This window comes from Mastigoproctus giganteus, chromosome 4, assembly GCF_048544385.1.
Source record: "Mastigoproctus giganteus isolate SK-2022 chromosome 4, ASM4854438v1, whole genome shotgun sequence".
Lineage (NCBI taxonomy): Eukaryota > Metazoa > Arthropoda > Arachnida > Uropygi > Thelyphonidae > Mastigoproctus > Mastigoproctus giganteus.
The window spans coordinates 68,844,340-68,860,435 of record NC_143578.1 but is presented as its reverse complement, the minus strand read 5'-3'; the positions used below and the strand labels follow the sequence as shown (position 1 = coordinate 68,860,435).

Below are 16,096 nucleotides of genomic sequence, written 5' to 3'. Positions count from 1 at the left end.
AATGCATAACTGTTCTGCGATTAGTCGTATGCATGGTCTGATGGTCTTAGTTCATAATCTCTTAAACGTTTTTCAGAATTCTCATCTGCCACTGACGTCAGCAGCCTTCCTGTCTTCTTGGTTTGACGTCAGCAGCCTTCCTGTCATCATGGACATCTACCCATCTCTCTCTGAGCCATTTGAACACGTGACTGACTCATGCAACCCCCTTCTGTAACATCTCCAATATTTCTGCATCATTTTTACCAAGTTTCACTAAAATCATCTGGGATTTGCCCGGAACCCCGGATGATGCCTGAGCTTGCCAGGGAGGGCACCTGGGGGCTCATACCTCATTCTCAATGGTCAGCATTGCCAGAAGTACCAACAAGTTTTTGTCAAGATTCCTTTTTCTTTTGCCTTATCATGCTTGTATAAATATCTCAGGAAGTGATAATTCTCCCATTGGGTGTTTACTTCAGCTGGCAGCCAACCGGCTTGGGATCTCTGAAAGTTTTTTCTTGCCATGGTTCACCCTTCTCTGGAGATTCTCCAGCTCGGGCACCAACAGAGGACTGCATTTGCTGTTGGTTGTGTTCTTTTCATGGAGGCTTCTGTGGCTTTCATGATTGTGTTAATTTTATAATCTGCTTATTCAGACTGAGGTGATTATAATCCTGTTGAGGAGTTCCCAGGAGTATAAAGTTTCTCTATATTTGTTCCAATTGGTCTTTTTCACATTGAATCTGATTATATCACAGATTGGTAACTTGCCTGGTGAGATCGGCAAAAGGGCTTCCATATGAGGAAAGACTTTGAATATGTGGGTTGCAGCACTTGGAAACTAGGCACCTTAGAGGGGACTTGATTGAGGTGTTTAAGGCATAAGCAAAATGAATAAGGACGAAATTTTCACGTTTATAAATGATCCTAGAACTAGGGGCCATAATTTAAAGTTATGGGGGGAATTGTTTAGACTGGATTGCAGGAAGTTTTATTTTAGCCAGCGAGTTATAAATTACTGGAATAAGTTACCTACATGGGTGTGGTAGTGTGGGGCTGATAGTGTGGGGAAATTCAAAGGTCAGCTGGATAATTACCCAAGGGAGGAGGGAAATGCATAGGTTTTCCATTTCCTTTTCTCTTATTAATTTTTATTAATAAGAGAAATTTATTATTATATTTTATTATTATATTTTCATAATTTTATTATTTTAAGAAATGTTATTATTATATTTTTAAATTTTCTTCTTTTTATTATTAATATTATTAATTTGTTTTTATTCTTTATTATTTTACTTTATGTATTTTTTATTTTATTATATTATTATTATTATTATATTTTTTTTTTGGCTGGTGCAGCATAAGCTATAGGCTTCCTTGCACCATGTGGCCATTACTAATAATAATACTAATTGATTTTGTGATATACATGTAGGCAGAGGAAAGTAGAAGAGGAATCATTGAAGCCAAACATAAAAGAGACACTTGGGTTTGTTTGTTTGTTGTTATTTGGTTTTTAGGAGCATTAGCAACTAAGGCCATATTGCTCTGGGATATGAAGAGGTCATTCCCTGACCTTTCTGCCTCCTCCGTATTTGGTGGTGATGGTCTTGAACCCCGGTCTAATTAAGAAGGTGTGCAACGCACTGCTGCTCCTTCCCACCTAGCTATGGAGGCGCCTAGACACTTGGGGATGGATAGGATCTATTTAATTATATTAAGGGAGGCAAAGGGGGTAAGGAAACCCTTAGCCATAATATGAAAGCATCTTTGGATTCAGGAGAGATTCCTATGGACTGGAGATGTGCAAATGTATCCCCAATTCACAAAGAGGGAATCAAAGAGCGATATGAGGATTACAGACCTGTTAGCTTAACTGTTCGAGAGAAAATAATGGGATCTGTGGTCAAAGAAGTAATGAAGGATCGGCAAAGATAAAGAAAGCCAACACGAGAATGACGAGAAACGTCAGATAACTTGTGCGGAAAATTAGTTTTCCGATACAGCACTCTAGCACTGCTTGCTCGGTAAACAGATGGTAGGTGTTATCAGTCTGGAGCAAAGTCGAGAACGATATATTGATTGACAGGTAGGCATGGAAAATGGTGCTGATTGGTGTGCGAACAGAACACATGATAACATTGGGTTAGTATCATTTTAGTAGCACTCAGAAGCACTAATGGTAACTTGCCCTAATGAACGCTTTTCATAATGGTGAAAAAAGGCTAGGTTACCTCCACTTGAATCCCATGGAAGCTTGAACTCCTCCTGAAATGGATGGGGTAACCTAACCTTTTTTCTTTAGAATCACAGTCATATTTAGAAATACATCCATAAAAAAATACATTTTTTTATGACTCTATTTTTATTTCTTGTTCAATAATATGCCCTAATGATGAAAAAAGGTCAGGTTACCTCCACTTGAATTCCATGGGAGCTTGAACCCCTCCCGAAATGGAGGGGGGATAACTTAACCTTTTTTCTTTAGAATCATGTGGACTAGTGCATAAATTGTTTATTAACAAAATATTATTTTTATATATATATATATATATATATATATATATATATAGAATCTTTCTTTCTTTTCTTATATTATTTCCTAACCTACCATTTAAGGTAGGGTTACGAAATATAACCTGACCTTAAAGTCAGATATGAAGTTTTCTGAGCAATGCAGACAGGCTGCCAGGGCAGGCCATGGGGTTTTGTCAATGATATATAGGAATTTTGCTAGCAGGGAAAAGGAGGTGATTGTCCCTCTGTATAAGGCAATGGTCAGGCCACGCCTTGAGTACTGTGTACAGGTCTGGAGGCCTCATTTTAGGAAGGATGTAGATTTGCTTGAGTGTGTACAGAGAAGGGCAACAAGATTGGTGAGGGGAATTAAGGGATCCTCTTACCAAGAGAGGCTTAAGTTCTGCAAATTGCAGTGGCTGGAGACTAGACACTTGTGCGGTGATCTGATTGAGGTGTATAAGGCCTTGAATGGGTTGAGCACGCTGAATTCTGATGGGATCCTTCAACTTGTTCAGATTACGAACCTAAGGGGGCATAAATTCAAATTAAGAAAAGACAGATGTAGAATAGAATAGACAGAGAGTGGTAATCAATGGACACTGCTCTTCTTGGACTAATGTTATTAGTGGAGTCCCTCAGGGTTCAGTGTTGGGTCCATTGTTTTCTGTATTTATAAATGATATTGATGATGGTATATCAGGCTTAATGTCCAAGTTTGCAGACGATACAAAGGTTGGCAGGGTTGTTAATGACAGTACACTGCTGCAACAGAATCTTGAAAAGTTGAGCAGATGGGCTGAGAGGTGGCAAATGTAAAGTACTGCATATGGAAAGCAGTAATCCCAGAGTACCATATCAACTCTGTGGTACCACACTGACAGTGGTAGAGAATGAAAAGGACCTGGGGATAATTTTCCAGGCAGATATGAAGTTTTCTGAGCAGTGCAGAAGGTCTGCAAGAGTAGCTCATGGTGTCTTGTCAATGATTTTTTTCTAGCAGGGATAAGGAGGTGATTATCCCCTTGTATAAGGCAATGGTGAGACCACACCTTGAGTACTGTATACAGGTCTGGAGGCTTCATTTTAAGAAGGATGTTGAGTTGTTGTAACGAGTACAGAGAAGGGCAGCAATATTAGTGAATGGAAAAAAGGGTTGCTCTTACAAAGAAAGGCTTAAGTTTTGCAAATTACAGTCTGGAAACTAGATACCTGCGAGGTGATCTGATTGAAGTATATAAAGTCTTGAATGGTTTGAGCATGCCCAGTGCTAATGGGATTCTTCCTCTTGCTTAGAATAATCACCTGAGAGGGCATAAATTCAAATTGAGGAAAGACAGTTGTAGGATAGATGTGCGGAAGTTTGCCTTTAGCCAGCGGATGGGTGATTACTGGAACAAACTTCCATCTGTCGTTGTAGAAGTTGATAGCTTAAATAGATTCAAGGCAGAACTTGACAAACATTTGGTGGCGTCTCCGTTGCCAGGTGGGAAGGAGCAGCAGTGCGTAGCACACGCTTCTTGATTAGACCGGGGTTCGAGCCCGTCACCAGCAAATACGGAGGATGCGGAAAGGTTGGGGAATGACAACCGCATATTCCCGGAGCGATATGGCCTTAGTTGCTAATGCTCCAAATAACAAATAATAACAAACAGACAAACATTTGGAGTGAGTGGATGGGTGAAATAAGGGTTTTTTTTTTTTTTTTTTTTTTTTTTGGCTGATGCTATATAAGCTTGCTTTCTTGCATCATGTGCCTTTGCTAATGCTCATGCTAATATAATAGTAATATAATACAAATACTTACTAATGGTAACACTGACTCTCATCAATCAGTGCAATACTATTGCTTTGTTGATCGGAGGCTTGAAGTGGTGAAAACCATGTTTAGTCTCTAGAGAAAAGTTTCCGGCGTCCTTTCCCTCCCCATCTCCTTCAGTCCATGCGTAGTACAATGTATTATACATTTATACTTTTCGTGCTTGGGATATTCATTAAAAAAAAAAAACTTCAGCAAAAAAAGGTCATTATGAGTGATGACAATACCTGTGATAGGACAGCCACTTCTCTTTCTTATTTGGTAAGCTTGACAGAGCAACCAAAGTTTCTGCCAAGCTTGGTAGAAACAACCAAAGCTTCTCAAATATCTGCTGTTACCTCTGTAAATCTGCATTTTAATATTACACACACACACACACACACACACACACACACACACACACACACACACACACACACACACACACACACGTGTGCATGCGCGCACACACCAGGTCACTTCTCTCACACAGAACATTGTTTTCTGCTAAACTGACATTTTAAAATTGTAATCACAGAAATTGAGGTACAGTGTTCAGTTTCCTTGGTCTTGCCACCAGTTATCACCCTGTCTGTGGGTACTAGCATACTGTAGGTTTCACTAGTCTTTCATATTTGGAATTATATGTATTATGAAAAGTGAATATTGTTTTAATACCCTTTGACTAACTATATCTGTTTAGGATGGAGCATATTACTCTTCCATTTACTGCTCGTACTTTAAGTACAAGACTTAGATGGTGGCAACCACAACATTCTGGTGAAGGAAAAGATCAGTGGGCACTGGATGATCTCTATCTTGATACGGATGAAAATGCATATGTTCTTGGTACAAATTACAATGTAAGTAATACTTTTATTTTCTGTTTATTTGAAATCAGTATCTATAATTACAACATTTATTATAAATTGCTTCTGGTTAAAATATAAGCAAACTGAAGTTTACTTATTACTAATGAAGCCAATTTATTACTGCTTATGTAGTTGGCTATGTACAGAAATTATGCAAATGCACTAACTTGTACATTAGAATAGATAGAAGTTATTTTTCATTATCATTCATATGCAGGTTAGATTAGGACTAATGGGTTTTCTTGAAAATCATGAGTGATAGAGTTTAGTCATTTGCTTCCATGAACCCAATATTCCATGACATATTTTGTTCTCTTCATTTCATATTACGTTTTGTATAGCTCCAAATTCGGTAAGATTAATATTCGCCTGAACTTGTGATTTTTTTTCTCTCTCAGTTTTTTATGCTAAAATATCAACGAAAAGAAACAGCACTGAAATGGGCAGAAAACCAGGAAGAATGCAATATAATCAAATTGATATTATTAAAGAACTTGAGAGATTTCTCAGCAAATAAAAAAAAAAAAAGGTCAAAACAAAAAACGATTGAACGTTACTTTAAAAATTTACTTAAAATTTTTTTCCACATAAAATTTGCAGCAAAAACTTATCTGAATATATATACATATGTAAATGTGTGAATTTTTATATATAAGTTATTATTATTTTAAATTAAATAAATTCATTTTTTTTCCATGCCATTTAAGTCTTTTTCTTTTACCTTAATACATTATAAAGGATTTATTTAATTTTATCTTATGCTCGATTATCTATAAAATTTTGCTATCCAGAAGAGGCCTGACATTAATTATTCTGGATAACTGACACTCTACTATATTTATTATTACTCTTAGATATATATGGTATGTATGTACCAAAAAAAAAAAAAAGCGCATATGTATCCTGTGTGCATGAAAGATGTTTCTTGTGAAAATTACGTCACCTCCTAAATAATGCTAAAGCAGTCACTAACTTTGATTCGGGATAGTAAGTAGCAGGCTCATGCTCACTACTTACTCTACCAGATTTGTCACAAATTTGTGAGCCCACTACTTACTCTATCGAATCAAAGTTAGTGACTGCATTAGCATAATTTAGGAAGTGATGTCATATGTGTCATTTCCATATGACATTTTTGTTACCAATTGGTTTTACTTCAGTCCGAAAATGTAGTAGGTGCTGCCAAAGATGTTTTCACATAAAAAAAATGCTGAAATTTTGACACTTTTGAGGGACCTCTTTACTACAAACTTTGTTATTACAAAACATGAAAATTTAGGTCCTTGAACTTTGTATTAACGAGATTCAACTGTATATGGCTTATGGCTAGTGCCATTGCAGTAGCAATGTGTACACTAAAACCATAATGTAACCTAGTATAATATGTTAGGGTATATGTATTAGCATTAGTTTGTTTTGTTTGTTTGTTTTTTTTTTTGGTTTTTAGGAGCAACTAAGGCCATATTGCTCTGGGAATATGCAGTGGTTATTCCCTGACCTTTCCGCATCCTTCGTATTTGGTGGTGATGGGCTCGAACCCCGGTCTAATCAAGAAGCATGTGCTACGTACTGCTGCTCCTTCCCACCTGGCTATGGAGGCGCCTTAGCATCAGTGAGGAGTAGAGAATACCTGATAGCCATATCTAGTTTAACCTATGGAGTACGTGTTGGCAAATTCATAAATATATACAAGATAACATGCAAAATGCCTATCATTTAATACCTACAATATAGGTGACTTTTTTTCAGGGCAAAACAACCCAGACTTAAAGTAAAAACACTAATAAGGGTTCTCTGTTTCTGTGATAATTAATATGCAGTGTGGTATTACCAAATGCATTAATTAAGCCTAAAAGTTAAATATAACTATAATATTTTAATTTTTAATTTTATAAATTCTGTGCCTAGTGCCTATTTATTGTGTTGACCTGACAAAAAAAAAAAAAAAAAAAAAAACTGACCACAAAAGCTATGAGTAAATTAAAAATCAAAGCAAAAATTAATCAAAAGTAAAAATGAAATCAAAATCTGTGAGTTGATTTACAATTTCCAAACTAAAAACTATTCATTGACATCTGCTAGTACATGAACAAAATGGAATATTAGATCCAGTATGCATGAACAACCTGTAGGGAAAGGAAAAGATTTGAAAAGGGCTGATCCCTGTGTTAGACATGGCAAAATGTGTAATATTGTGTGTGATATATCGAGTTCAGGTATAATGAAACTTAGCAATAGTATAGTGGTAAAAATGGCTGGTGGAGGAAAGAAAGAACCTAAATTCCATAAAGGTGAAAAGATGTGGTATATTTAGAAATAGTTTTCCCTCCATGCTCAATAAATCTAATAATTTCAGAGAAATAGAAATGAAGTGGACTGCCGCTTTTCGATATTAATCCGTTCCAGAGACACCATTGTAATGTAAAAGAAACCATCAAAATATTGTAATGTGAACCCAATAACATTGCTTTTTTTGGTTATTTGTTCCAAGACCTCAGAAGATGAAATTTTCGCTATATAACTAAGCTGTTTATTTCTCTAAAAGGCGATTTTTATAATGGAAATTGTACATATTTATTAAAAGATGTGGCCTCCAGAAATGTGCCACAAATATATTTAAAACTGATTCTTATAATCAAACGTATGATGAAAGTGTAATGCATTTTAATTATTTGAATTGGTTTTGTAAAATTTGATTCTATAAAGCAACTGATTCTATTAACCAGTGATTGAAACTAATATATTGATTAAAGCACAAAACAAAAAATCACTTCAACTAAAGGATGCAAAAACAAAACATGCAGCAAGCACGTTTACAAACACTAATATTGGCTGAAAGGAAGGACCACGTGGTCAGTTCGGAGACAATCGTAAGCCCATTGTTAAGTGAAATAAGTAGGCCCCAGTTCACATGATCACTAGTTAATAGAATCAAATTATAGAATCAAATTTCAAAAAACTGCTTTATAGAATCAAATTTCAAAAAACCAATTCAAATAATTAAAATGCACTACACTTTCATCATATGTTTGATTATAAGAATCAATTTTAAATGTCTTTGTGGCACATTTCTGGAGGTCACTACCATAAAACAATCAAAACAATTTGCAGTTTACGGTTTATTGGCCTTTTCTGTTAGTGCAATCAATTATAAAATGAGTAATAAACTCAATCTTATTGCATTTGTGGTAATACCGATAGCTGGAATTCTGTGGGCTTTTATATTATTATGGTGAAATGTGTTTTCCCTTCCATGAAATCTTCAATCATATAAAAAACAAATAAATTTTCAGAATCTTCTTTCATTCCTATTTTTTAAACTTTGTAAATCGTGTTCTTTGTTATTGATTGCTTATATTTTTTATTGTTTTAAATTTTACAACTCAAAAAAAAAAAACAAAAAAAAAAGTCAGTGAACAGAAATATCAATTATTTCTATATCAATAGTATGTACTACAAATTACAGTATTTTAATTAAGCCATGTGTGTAAGCATAAATTTATTTTTATTTTTCTAACCTCTAGAAAATATTATTAGAATTTTCACTTATTTAATTTTGTTAATTAGTAAGGTAATAAGGTGTAAATTTGTGCTTTATATCTTTACTTTTATAGGATGTGGATAATATTTCTCCTATTTTTGCTTATTAGAGCTGCCATTTAATAGAATTAAAATTCATTTCACAAACATGATCGCAATGACCGGCACTTACTACATATCGTATAGTGAACAGCATTTTATTATGGAGAGTCCATTGTAAAGTGATTTGATCATACACTGAACCAATCATAAAGCAGGGGTCCACTGTATGTTATAGTTAAAAGTGGGAGCTAAGATATAGGATAATGCTCAGATAAGCCCGGGATCACTCCTTTCCTGTAGAGGAACTTTGGGCTGAAGTTGCAAGTTTATTATGCATGAACTTAAGTGTAGCAATGTATTACCAGTGAAAATAAGATGAAAAATGGGAATATAAAACATTCTATCAGCAACATAGAATGCAGATGTTTCTATCAAATAAAAGCATCATAAAACTTAGGACAGTTAAAAAGTAGATAATAAGACTGAGCAGGTAAAGCTATTGTATAAAACTATAACAGTGAAAGAAGAAGATATATAGATGCATATGCCAAATGAAAATTTTGGATATGGTGCATACACAGCAAGAATCTACATTATGTCATGGAGCACACTCAGCTCCATGACATAACGTGGTCTCTGCAACGCTTCTTGCAAACATACATACTACTTGGACTCCCTTCAAATACTAGCTGACAGAGTAGAGGCAGCAAAATCATACGCTAGCTGATCCAGATGTTTTTTAGAGAGTAACCAACAAGTTCTGTTCAATAGACTATTGAGCAGCTGGCCTGAAAATATATATATTTTTTTTTTTAATAAAAACCCCAAACAAGAGAGGTATTAGAACCTGTAGTACTTGGTACTGTGCATGGGTTGAAGGTTGAGAAGTTGAAAGAAGATGTTTGTTGGCATTAGATCGAACTTCTGTAAATTGTAATTTTCAGGAAATACATATTAAGGAAGGTTCTTCCGGAAGAAGTTGAATGAATAAATAAGGAAGAAGAAAAGTTGGTTCTGCGAGTTTGAAGTTGGACAGTAAAAGGATGTTGACTGGTTGTGGCAAATGTAGGAACAAACTATTAGAGGGGTTGGACAGGTGATGTGTGAAGTGGTTGTTTTTTTTTTTTTTTTGTTAATGCTGTATAAACTTTTTCTTGCATCATTTGCTATTACTAATACTAATCTTGTTGCTCTTCCCTACACCTGTTCCAACAGTTCCACTTTTTCTTAAAATAGGCTTCCAGACCTGTACCTAGCACTCAAAATGTGGCCTAACCATTGCTTTGTACAATGGGATAATCATAAAACTTTGTGATTATCCATTGTATAAAAAATTTTTATTTTGTATATCATTGATAAAACCTCATTAACTGTTCTAACTGCCTGTCTGTACTGCTTTCACAATAACTTTCCCATTGAGAAAAAGCAGTTGGTTAGGCAAAATTTTAATTTTTGAGATCATAAAATCAAAATTGCAATACTTGGTCCAGTTTAACTCATTCACTGCCCAAATTCAAACCTGTGTCTAAATGAACCATCCATTCAATGTCAATAAATGAGCACTGTGAATGGAAAAGCACATGAAATGAAGAACTAATCACTATTTACACACTAATCGAACCATGGGCTATTTACATTAGAGCTGTGATTTTTTCTTAGGATCAATTGCACTATCCAGAGAGCACTATAAAAGGTGTATATTTGGTACACAGTTTCATATTTCTTTACTTGTGTTGAAGTTATTTTATCTAGTTTCTTATTTTTCACAAGAAGAACATGTAAAAAAGGATTATTGAATTTTAATTCTTTAGTTTGTAAAAAAAACAAAACATCATCCTTAGTGTGTGTGTGTCTGTTGATAATCTTTTGTATAAAAAGAATTTTCCTATAAAATTTTACCCTAAAGGGTTGTTATAATGCCTCAGACATCAGGACTGAAAAGGAACAAGGATGAACAGTATGTTGAAGCTGATGACATTGAATCAACTCTTTACAACATGTCATATGATACTGAAATTGAATGTTATTCAAGTGATGCAGATTCTGAATTTCATTCAAATGCATCTGTTGATGTTACAATTGTACACACAATGAATGCCAGTGTTATCTGGAGTGATGGTTCTTCACAGATGAAATCCATTTCATTTATAAAAAAAGCAGTGCCTACTTGTTCCAGTGCACCAGAGAAATAATCCAATTAATTATTTTGAGCTGCTTGCAACTGATGAATTTTTTCAGTTGCTTTTGAATGAAAGCAACATTTATGCAGCCACAGTAAGATGTGAAACAGGTGTGAAGGCTGGCTCAAGAATAAATGAATGGAAAAATGTTAGCATGGAGGAGATGAAAATTTCTTGGGATTTTTACTTCATATGGGGACAATTCATGCAACAAAATCCAAGATTACTGGAAAAAGACCCACTGGAAAAAAAAGACCCATTCGTGAGGAGAAATAGATTTTTAGTAATAATGTACTTTTCCCAAAATGTTGAACTGCCAACAGACTGCCTTTATTGGATCACCTTAATGGCACAATGCTCATTTCAGTTGCTTTTGAATGAAAGCAACATTTATGCAGCCACAGTAAGATGTGAAACAGGTGTGAAGGCTGGCTCAAGAATAAATGAATGGAAAAATGTTAGCATGGAAGAGATGAAAATTTCTTGGGATTTTTACTTCATATGGGGACAATTCATGCAACAAAATCCAAGATTACTGGAAAAAAGACCCACTGGAAAAAAAAAGACCCATTCGTGAGGAGAAATAGATTTTTAGTAATAATGTACTTTTCCCAAAATGTTGAACTGCCAACAGACTGCCTTTATTGGATCACCTTAATGGCACAATGCTCATATGAAAGATAAAAAACTTACCTGTAAATATTTATCCTGAATTCAGAGATTCTTATTTGGCACACCTTGTGTGAATTTCTTCAACTTATTTGTTATATTGGCATATGTTAGTATTAGTATTAAAAGTTGCAAAAATTAAGCTTATATAGAATCAGCAAAAAAAAAAAAAAGAAAAAAAAAGAGGCCTCCAGACTGGTATGCAGTACTCAAGATGTGGCCTAACCATTGTCTTAAACAACAGAATAATTTTTCCTAATTCCTATTAGCAAAATTCCTGTATATCATTGACAAAACCCCATGAGCTGACCTAGCAGCCCATCTGCATTGCTCAGAGAATTTCATTTCTAACTATACAATTATCTTCAGGTCTTTTTTACATATTCCACTACCCTGAGTGTAGTACTACACAGTTGGTATCTTATTCTGGGAGTACTTCTACCCATATACTGAACCTTGCATTTATCAGTGGTAAATTTCAATTGCCACTTCTCAGCTGAACTGCCTAATTTTTGTAAGTCTTGCTGCAATAGTGTGCCTTGATACCCATAATTGACCACGATGCAAATCTTTGTAATATCTGGAAACTAAAATATTAAGACTAATATTCCTTCATCAATATTTTTAATAAATATGGAAAACAACAATGGGCCCAGCACTGAATCCTGGGGAACTCCACTAATATCAGAAGATCAAAAGGAGCAGTGCCCATTGATAACCAGTAATTACTTATGTTACCATTTGATCCGCTTTTGTGAAGTGGAAATATATTCACACATTTGAATTTAAAGTATTGGTTAAGTACTGACTTAACCATATTGATGGTTATGGTTATGGTTATGACTTATTTCCCAAATAAACCCATCAGAATATTGACTTGATACCTAAGATTCTCACACTCTACAGCGAAAACACACAAAGACATACTTGGCCATATTATGTCCTATTACAGAGGACTTAGCAAAAAGGTGGCTAAGATTCACTAGATATGACAAAATGTAACTATGATTCCCTAATATAACAAAATGTAGCTATGATTCACAAGAGAACCACTATCAGTGGTTCTCTCCTGAGCAAAAGGATTCCCACTTGAGCTTTTTGCCTAATTGCTCTTGTTTGAGGCATGATTCTAGTCTAAATATGGTTTAAATTAAAATTTAAAATTAGAACCTATACTTACCACTACAGTGAACTTACCTACAAGTTGCTGATTACAAGATGCAATATTTGCACTGAAGTCACTGATACAAAGGCTCTACAAATATTAAGTTATATCCTACCAAATCTTTAGCTAAATTTAAAAATAAGCTAATGAACATGACTAGGACTACTAAATTATTTATTGAACACAATTTAGTATGTTAAGTAAAAAGACAGCAAAATTATTCAAAAAACATCCATTTTCAGGAGTTAAAAATTCTTTGCACAGTTCGTATCCTGAAACCTGATTGAAAGGCTTATTTTGTTGTCACTCCATAATTTTCACTTCATTTCACTTCACTTCACTCCATAATTTTCACTTCATTGTGTGAAAGTATAATGGCTGCTATTATACTGAAGGATGTGAACACACACATGACACATTGACAGCTGTTTGGAAGTTATTGGCAATGGAATGTATGATTAGTGTTTGAGGGTTCTTCTTTTAGTGAAAAATGAGAAGAATTAGTGTTCTTACGTGGATATAACCTGGAAGGGCCATGATTTAGATATCTGTCATTTATGCTAAGAACTTAATGTTCAAGAGTATAAAGAAATTAGCTGCTTACTGAAAAAGTTTTGGTGATGCTCTGAAGAGAAGGTGCAGCACTTTAAAAAAGTTAATACAACTGAAATAAATTTAAAGTGAAGATGTTAAGAAAACAGAAGTAAATTTTTACATCACTGAAATGCAAGTATTTGAAATTATTGTATTATATTATATTATTGTGGCATGAAAAGGAAGACAATTAATTCTGACTTAATTAAAAAAACAAAGATAAGAAAAGTTATAAGTAGCTGTTGCACATGTTCTGTCATCTGGAAACATTTACAGATGATAGAAAATGTGTAACAGCTACTATCATCTATAAACATTACAGAACTCATATAATTTGCTATTCTGATAAAAAATAAATATGTTTAAATTACTGTTTATAAATATTTCTTGTCTTATATGATTTGCAATCTTGTTTTAATAAAGCATTAAGTTTTTGAATCTGGTAAAATTTATAGAGAAATATTTTATATATGGTCTTTTACCTGAATTAAGAGTAAACAGCATGACAGTCTAAAGTACTTTGATTACCATGTAATCAAAGTGCTACTGCAACAGGATCCAGATAATTTGGGCAGATGGGCTAAGAAGTGGCAACTGAAGTTTAACCTTGACAAATGCAAAGTACTGCATATGGGTAGAAGTAACCTCAGAGAAACGTACCAACTGTGTGGTACTACACTTAAGGTGGTAGAAAATGAAAAAGACCTGGGAGTAATTGTGCAGTCAGATATGAAGTTTTCAGAGAAATGCAGACAGGCTGCCAGGGCAGGTCATGGGGTTTTGATATATAGGAATTTTGTCAATGATATATAGGAATTTTGTTAGCAGGGAAAAGGAGGTGATTGTCCCTCTGTGTAAGGCAATGGTCAGGCCATGCCTTGAGTACTGCGTACAGGTCTGGAGGCCTCGTTTTAGGAAGGATGTAGATTTGCTTGAGCATGTACAGAGAAGGGCAACAAGATTGGTGAGGGGAATGAAGGGATCCTCTTACCAAGAGAGGCTTAAGTTCTGCAAATTGCAGTGGCTGGAGACTAGGCACCTTGAATGGGTTGAGCACGCTGAATTCTGATGGGATCCTTCCACTTGTTCAGATTACGAACCTAAGGGGGCATAAATTCAAATTAAGAAAAGACAGATGTAGAATAGATGTGCGGAAATTTGCCTTCAGCCAGCGGGTGGTTAATTGCTGGAACAAACTTCCATCTGTCGTTATGGAAGTTGATAGGTTAAATAAATTTAATACTACTACTACCAAAATAATTTGGTGTTGACTGCCCATAATATATAATTAAGTCTACTAAATTTCAACTACAGAAATTGGACTAAATATGCAGTAAACATTTGCTTTAAAATGCATATATAAGTAAGTTGAATTGAATTTATATGCAGCTGAAATAAGCGATAGGGGCATTTATAATTAAGAGAAAGAGATGTAGAACTTGAAAATCATCACTTGATGTATCGAGTCAGACTACAGGCAAGAAAGGATATTATCCTCTATATTAGCCTGCAAAAACTGTTTTAAAATTTACCATTGAAATATAAGGAATATTGGTTATAATGCCTCCTCAAACGGCATGACTCATACTCCATGACGGAAGAGTCATGGAGTATGAGTCATGATTACCAGATTTACGAACAATTATATTACTATGAAGGTACAAACAGAGGATTTGGTTGTTTCAGAACAATTGGACTTTGTCAAAATTTAGCCCATTTGATTCACAAGTAGGACCTGAACATCGGCTTCATCAGCATTTTGGACTCCCAATTAGCATCTCTATCTGTCATAGCTGGAAGAATAATGTCTGTGACAAACTTTGAAGACCAGAATAGCCTTATTTTGTATGTTTGCCTCTTTTTTTTTTTTTTTTTTAATCTCCTTTTTTTTTTCAAGAAAATGAATTTATATAATGAATTTATGAATGTTATATAAAAATTTTATATAATTTTTATAACATTATTTTTATTTTATTTACATATATTTTAACCTGACAATTGATCAAAATTTATAACAAATTGGTTTAGCAAGTTATTGTACTAGATATAAGGTAATATATACTTGTCTGCTACACAAAAATAAATTAAAATTTTTCACGTAGAAATAGTTTCCTCCCCCCCTTCATTTTATAATTAAGCTTTTTAATTCCATGTAATGGCCTATACTCAATATATAAGGTGTAACAATAAAGTTCCTGGACGGTTGCCATTTCAATTATGTTCAATGAGTTTAAAAATAAATGGAAGTATTATGTTGTAATTCAAACTTCCTGTAACAGATTGTAGTGCAGAGATTGTTCAGCAGGCTGACAGGTTGCAAGTAACAACTAGTTTCATTAGTAGTGTCACTCTTCAGTGTCATAATTGCAAAATAGAGTAACAAATGGATATCAAATTTTGCTTTAAACTGGGAAAATCTGCAACATATGAAATATTAAAAACTTTTTATGATGATGAAATGTTAAGTCATACCAGTGTGTTTGAATAAGTGGTTCATAGATGGATGGATGGATGGATGTTCGTCATGACTCAAGAAGTGGGTGGCTGTCAGCTCCTCAAAATAAGGACAGAGTTGCAAAAGTTTGAGAAATTGAAATTGACATTTCATTGTTTGATCCTCAGAATGATGGCAGATGAGATGGCTATGAATAAGGAGATGATTTGTCAAATTCTGCATTAAGATTTAGAGAAAAGGAAGGTCTGAGCAAAATTTGTGCCATAGGCCTCACAGATAAGC

At 34.4% G+C, this 16,096-nt stretch overlaps 1 protein-coding gene across 2 annotated transcripts in view; it reads left to right on the top strand.

Annotated features, from left to right (window-relative positions):
• LOC150086817 (reelin-like) overlaps nt 1-16,096 on the top strand; it is a 1,004,591-nt gene that overhangs the window by 390,024 nt on the left and 598,471 nt on the right. For both annotated transcript variants that reach the window (XM_090372773.1, XM_090372772.1), the window contains exon 24: nt 5,001-5,160. In XM_090372773.1, coding sequence (XP_090228899.1) covers nt 5,001-5,160 — 160 coding nt within the window. The remainder of the gene's footprint in view (nt 1-5,000; nt 5,161-16,096) is intronic.